The sequence below is a fragment of the Dysidea avara genome, chromosome 14, assembly GCF_963678975.1.
Source record: "Dysidea avara chromosome 14, odDysAvar1.4, whole genome shotgun sequence".
Taxonomy (NCBI): Eukaryota; Metazoa; Porifera; class Demospongiae; order Dictyoceratida; family Dysideidae; genus Dysidea; species Dysidea avara.
Genome location: NC_089285.1, coordinates 9976811 through 9983679, shown reverse-complemented (window position 1 = coordinate 9983679; position 6869 = coordinate 9976811). Strand labels below are relative to the sequence as shown.

Genomic DNA, 6869 nt, shown 5'->3' with positions numbered 1-6869 from the left:
AAAAAAAGTGCTATAAGATTGAGTCTGGAGGCAATTTTAGTTAATCACAGTAATGTAATAGTTTAATATTATACTCTAGCTATTACCATGCTGATCACATGTTATGACGTCGCACACAGCATTATAGCATGCTCATACTACAGAGTCTGAGGAAATGCCCTTCAGAAAAATAATTTTTAAGAGAATGAATCTGATACTGAGGCTATAAAACAAGGAAAGTATCACACGCATACTGCTTGGGCTACAGTTGTACTGAGTTGAAAATATAAAATTTCTAATATGCACAAGTCTAAAAGTACAGAGTTAACTTAATAGTTGCATTTAGCAAATGCAGCCTTACATTTTTAGTAAGTTCGTTTGCTATAAGTCTCATATCCAAGGAATCTGTCAGCTCTTGGTGATAATACAGTAACATCAGGTGGTTCAAGCATTCCTGTCACATCATACTCCTTAGCTAAGAGCACTAAAGGATTCCTCAGAAGTGCAATTGGTTGCTGGTATTACTAACAGAATACAATATGCAGAGCATACAATGTCCAACATGCCCCTCTGGGCTGGACTCAAGGACTGAAAAACTGTCAGTTATGCAGCTTATTGCCAAATCAAATGATTCAAAGTAAGCCTACCGGAATACATCCTTCGGTACAGTATGAAACTCTCTTTCACTCGTACCAGTTTCAAATCTCCTTGATCTCTTTTGCTTTCTTGGCAAACATGGATCTCCAACACCAAGCTGTTTCCTTTCTAATCCACTTTTTACAATTAAATTAAAGTTGGCTTCTGTGCGAATGGATTGTAGAGTTTTGACAGTAAGCATTGCAATTCCATGTGCTTGTATACTGGCCTTCTGAAGTGTTTTACTAAGAATGTCTGTATGGCTCAAGATTATCTCAGCCAGAATTAAGCTAAAGTAGAACTTAAAAGTATCCATCTGGCCTAAATTCGAGCCTTCATTTCTGTTTCTGAAGTGCATTCCATTGCTTCTTCCCACAAACTTTGGATGTTAGTGTAATTGGCCATAATGCTTTTCAATGACTCAGCACGAACTGTCCATCGTGTCGGACACAATGTGCGGATAGAAGGGGCATCATCAAGGCATTCCTTCTTCAGCCTCTTGAGCATAGCATCACATTTGGGAGACCACTTTATGAGTTTTATCAACTCATAGCAGGTGTCAAGGCAATCTCTCTCAACATCACACACTTCTTGATAGTGTCACTAACAGCCAAGTGAAGAGCATGGACATGACAGTGTGTGATCACAGCAATCACATATAAATTGTGATCCACCCTACGCATAACCAATGTAGGTTGTTCTTTGTTTGAAATATCAGTGGTTTCATCTACCAATATTGAAACTTAACAGGGCTCAACTCAGAATATAAACCTAGAGGGGGCGAAGTAAGTCGCTTCGGATTCTAGGGGGGTCTGGGGGCATGCTCCCCCAGGAAAATTTTGAAAATTTAGGTGTAAATATACTCAATTTTGGTGAAATTTTACTGTGATGCCATTGAATATTGACCATTGGATTATTCAACTTTGGGATCAATTAAACCTTTCCATTTCTCAAGGCTTTAGGTATAAACCTGGGGGGGGGCAATAGCTAACCCAAAGGGGGCCTGTGCCCCCCCCTAGATTAACCCCTGCTTAAGTAGATCCGTGAATGAAACTGAAAACACAGAGCGACCCATTATTTTTAACATGTCATTTTGAATCTCATGTGATGTGTATTTATTTGTTTGCCTTTCCATCCATCTGGTCAAAAGAGGGTAGTTTTCTGCTCTTAATTTGAGTAATTGCATCAAATTAGACTCCACATCATTTTTACTACCACACAAAACCAAGCCTTGTCTTGCTAAGAATCTTGCAGTTGACAAAATGATTTGAAGCATTTCTCTAGCAGTCTCATTATCTCGCTTGTGGTTACTGCTCATCAACTCACCAATATCTTTTGTTGTTCTTGGCAGTGTAATCACAGATTCAACAGCCTCACTGTGTTTGGTGTTTCTTGAAGGACATTGCGGCATCTTTCCAATTGCTAAATCCTTTGGTGATCTAAAATAAAACACTTTGCATAATAGTGCATGTAGTTTACAGCAATTTAGCATTGACTTACAAAAGCTGCAGCTGCATTGTGGCTGGACTTGATTTTATTAAGCTTAAACGCAATGATACAAGTACATCAAAAGACAACATGTTACAATTCATCATAGTGAAGAAATGGCCAACTAATAAACCACAGGCTTTGAAAACTACAGTACTCTGGCTTTTTCTGACCGAAAGAGCATCTAGGAAAGTTGATTGAAGATGGATGGTGAGGTTCAGCAGGCAAATGTGGTCTTAAAGCTTGTAGTGCTGCATGAATTAATTAGAATACAACGATTTTTTTAAGTATGGCCAGACTATAATTATACAAGTATAAGAAAAAATTTGGAATTTTAAATTAGATTAGGGACAGTGTATAATGCTGCAATAAAAAGTACTGAAACAAGCTGGATCGGAGTAGTACGTGTAATAGAAGTCTACTCAGCACGGATTAACACACTCATACACACACTACAAGCGTTAATAGGAATCAATTAAAGACACACGTGCATTCGTTATAATTACAGCTTGTGGTTACAGACAAATAAATACATAAATATAATAGTTCAGTTACATTACAATCGTCCCCCCTTCTAAAAAGCTTGTCCAAGTTACTAAGGTTGAAACCAGTCTGGTGGTCTTCTGCTGCGTTGTGGATAACGTGATTCAGAAGCAGACTCTATGACATGATGTGAAACTTGCAGGGGTTAATCTAGGGGGGCGGGGGGGGCACTCGCCCCCCCTGGGTTAGCTATTGCCCCCCCTAGGATTATACCTAAACCTTGATACATAATCATGTCATTGGTTACGTAGCAAAACTTTAGGTATAATCCTAGGGGAAATGTATCTACATGTACCATGTATGTGTTATATAAACCCAAACTGTCGAACAAATTCATAACATAATAAAATGCTTAAATAGAAATCCTACGTGGTTTCTTATTCCAAATGTCTAAAATTTCTTCTAAATGGCTATTGTCAAGTTTTTCAGGTGATTCAATGGCTATTTTCATCAGCTGTGATAGACTGACTTCATTCAATGAATTACGAAGTCGTGTTTTGATGAGCTTCATCTGGGAGAAGCTCCGTTCGACAGAGGCAGTAGAGACCGGAATTGTCACACAAACAGTAGCTAATTTATGCAAATTAGGAAACATTGTAATTAACATGTCATCGGTGATTAGATATTGAAGTTGTAAAGCAATGTCATCCTTTGGTTTCTCTGCTAATAGCCTACGAAATGTGATCCATTCAGTATGCACCTCTTCATTTATTAATGGGGATTTCATGGTATTTTCATCGTTTATAGTCAAAGCAGGTTTTTCTGTTCCATAGTGATGAAGTAGGATTTCAATTGATTTTTTTCCATAAGTAGAGAATTCAGAAGAATTCGAGCTTGGAACTTTCTTAGGATCAAATATAGCCAATGCTGAGAGGATATCGCAAGAAGAAAAGCGATTCGAAATGTTTTGTTTTAAAAGGGCTACGAATGGTGTGCCAACTTTCTCCTGGAATGCTTGAATTTTTTCTATACTGATAGTTTCTCCTGTTGCTTGTTTAATGTCATCTTCAGAGTCTAAAAGTTCCAAAACCCAATTTGCTGCAGGAGTAATGGCATCATCCAATGACTGCAGAACTGACTCAGAGTAGATAGCTGATAAATCAAGCTGCTTTGTTTGCATTGTTTTGCTGAGTTTTGCCACATTTGGTAAGATGTAATCAAGCAGATAGATAGCAGCAATGCTAATGAATTTAGATAAGGCCTTGTGCAGTCCTAATGCTTCTGGTTCATGGAAATTTTCATAGTTGCTATCCAGGGTAACAACCAGTGCAGTGTAGCTTGCCTTCACTGCCTTCACACATCGTTCATGAGCAAGCCAACGGGTGTCAGATGGCTTGATGACCTTTAACTCAGGTAGTTCAAGCACATTCTGAATCGCTTTCAATGATTCTGCTCGTTTCGGTGAGTAATGAAAGTACTTCCATAGTGTTGTCAGTGTAATATATACATGCTTTATTCCAGGTGTGCTATTGGCAGCTTGCACACAAGCTAATTGGAGCATATGGCAGTGGCAGTGGACAAATAAAGCATGTGGCGAATGTTTCTTTAATCTTGCCTGAACACCAGTTTTCTTGCCAGAAAATGTACTAGCACCATCAAAGCCCATTCCAACAATATTGCTGACTTGCAGGTTCTTTTCTTTCAAACACTTCACAATTGCCAAATATATGCTTTTAGCGTCTGCTTTTTTTAAAGGGATGATTTCTAGAAAACATTCAACTGGCACACCATTTTCTTCCCAACGGCAAAATACTGACAGCTCCTCAATAGTAGTAACGTCAGTGCACTCATCAGCCATAACACTAAAAAAAGGTACACTTTGAAGCCTCTTTAATGTAGATTCTTCAACCCATTTAGCAAGCGCTTCTATAAAATCAGCCACTGCTCTGTGAGACGTGTAGACTGCATTTTTTGTGGCATTATCCAAAAACACTTGAAGTTCTCTAGAACCACAAGAAACAACTAGATCAACCAACTCAGAAAAGTTAGTGGTATGAGCAATGTGATGACGGGTGAGAAAGTGTGTGCACCTTATTAGTGCTTTCATAGCATTTCTATTTTTCTCTCTGTCAACCATTCCTATCCTCTGCATTTGGTGAGCAATTGAGCCTTCATTTGATGTAATAAGGAGTGCTTGAGTGGCTGTAGTATGAAGGGTACTTTTTTCATGAGCCCTCATCTTTTCAGTTGCCTTTTTCCAGTTTGTAAATGGCTTTGAAACCCAAACTCCTCCTGTATGTTGTGTGTTCCTTTGTGCTGTTACTTGTTTACAAACCTTGCAAAAAGCACCATCAATGTCCTCATCATAAACTAACCAGTAAAAATCTTTCTCCCAATTCTTTGAATACTTCCTTTTGCTTTTCAAGGGTCTAGACTTGTCTCTACAAGTTTTCTTATTGGGTGGCCCAGATTCATCAAGCTCTGAATCTGAAGAATCACTGGCAGGTTCTACATCTTTAGAGGAACTAGAACTTGCAGTATAAGCTGTTTTTGTCTGTAAAAACTTGAGAATACCACTCATCACTGGCACTAAAGTTCACACTAAACAATTCAGTTTGATTCACACTAAAAAGAAAACTATGGCTGTGGGTATGCTCTTTATGTATAGGAAATGCTGACTCAAATAAAATTAATATTGTTGACAAACCACACACAGACTACAAACAGCTTCCTTGCAAGGTTCAGCTGTCTAGACATCCTGCAGTGCTAGTATTCTTCAAAGCCACATGATAAAATTTAAAAACTAAACTGTTGTCCCTTGACAGTCACACTAATTAAGAACACTTGTAATTGTGTTACCAGAATTTTGTTAATTAATATTAGTATTTACTGTAGAATATTACTGTATGTGTCATGTGTAGTATATGTGTCAGTCAATGCAAAGTTACCAACTAGCTTGCCTTCACCTACAGTATTCTCTATAAGTTTAATTAGAAGTGAAAATTGATGATCTTTCCCTAAGTTGTATTATCAAATGGTCATATTCAGTGGCATCACGGTAAAAATTCACCAAAATCATGTATATTCACACCTAATTTTTCAAAATTTTCCTGGAGGGCCTGTGGGCATGCCCCCAGACTCCCTAGAAACCTTATACTTCGCAATTCGGAGTGTGACTTATAGTAGCAGGGGCGTCAGAACCGGTCCAGTTGGTCCGGTTTTGGCCGGACAACATTTTAGTAACAAAAGATCGATATACTCTAATAGAGCATTCAACGTGACACTCTAATAGAACAGTCAGTGTAATACTTCAATAAAGCAGTCAATAATAGGTTTCAATTAACGCTAATCATTAATAATTTCAGTCAGAATTGCTTCCAAATTCAATTTCAAATGGCTTAAATTTCAAACTTTTTCTGGGGGGGGCATGCCCCCAGACCCCCCTAGAGGGCTCATGCTTCGCATTTCGCTGAGTGTGCTTCGCACACTGCCCACTGAACAAGTCATCATGACTCTCTCACAATCTGAGCCGGACCAGTAACAGATTGCTTCCGACGCCCCTGTGATCCTCATATTCCTATTAAACTACTAAAACCAAATGCCCCTCCTACATTCCAAAACAACTTACTTTGCCCCCCCCTAGCTTAATATCCTGGATTGAGCCCTGACTTGGGGGGATACCAGTTTGATGAAGAGTGTCCATGTGTTGGTAATGTGTTATCAGTCTGTGGTATACTTCTGTGTTGAACCCGGTTAGTGTGTACTACTTTAGTCTTTGTCCTATTTGTAATCTTAAGATTTATGGGAGTCTTAAGTTCCACAACAGTTCACTTGCCTTCCCATCTAGGTTGCAATTTATCACTTGTTGGGATGGACAGCCAAACTGGATCTCCTGGTTGAAATGATCTAGTTTTGGAATGTTTATTGTAGTGAAACTTTTGTTTCTGTGCAGCAGAGGCCAAATTTGTATGAACTAAATCTTGTAAGTGTGCCAGCTTAACTTGTAGTTCTGCAGAGTAAGTGTTCGGATCAAAGGCAGTTGGTGGTTTAAATGGTGAAAGTTGTGGCTGATGTCCACACATTAGTTGGAATGGAGATACGCCTGTTGAAGAGTGCTGTGCCGTTCTATATGCATACAGTACCAATGGTAAGTAACGCTCCCAGTCATCTTCTTGATCCACATAACATCTTAGCATTTGCAATATAGAACGGTTAAAGCGTTCAACCATTCCATCTCCTTGGGGATAGTAGGCTGTGGTTCTTGACTTCTGGATGCCAAAGGC

At 38.9% G+C, this 6869-nt stretch overlaps 1 protein-coding gene across 1 annotated transcript; it reads right to left on the bottom strand.

Moving 5' to 3' along the window:
• Positions 1-2998: 2998 nt before the first annotated feature.
• Positions 2999-5546, bottom strand: LOC136244785 (zinc finger MYM-type protein 1-like). Its single transcript, XM_066036340.1, has one exon. The coding sequence runs from the start codon at positions 5165-5167 to the stop codon at positions 2999-3001; it is 2169 nt and encodes a 722-aa protein (XP_065892412.1). The 5' UTR covers positions 5168-5546.
• Between the last annotated feature and the right edge of the window lie 1323 nt (positions 5547-6869).

What these genes read in the sequence shown, in the direction of transcription:
- LOC136244785 (XM_066036340.1), bottom strand. Translation starts at nt 5,167, where the DNA reads ATGAGTGGTATTCTCAAGTTTTTACAGACAAAAACAGCTTATACTGCA.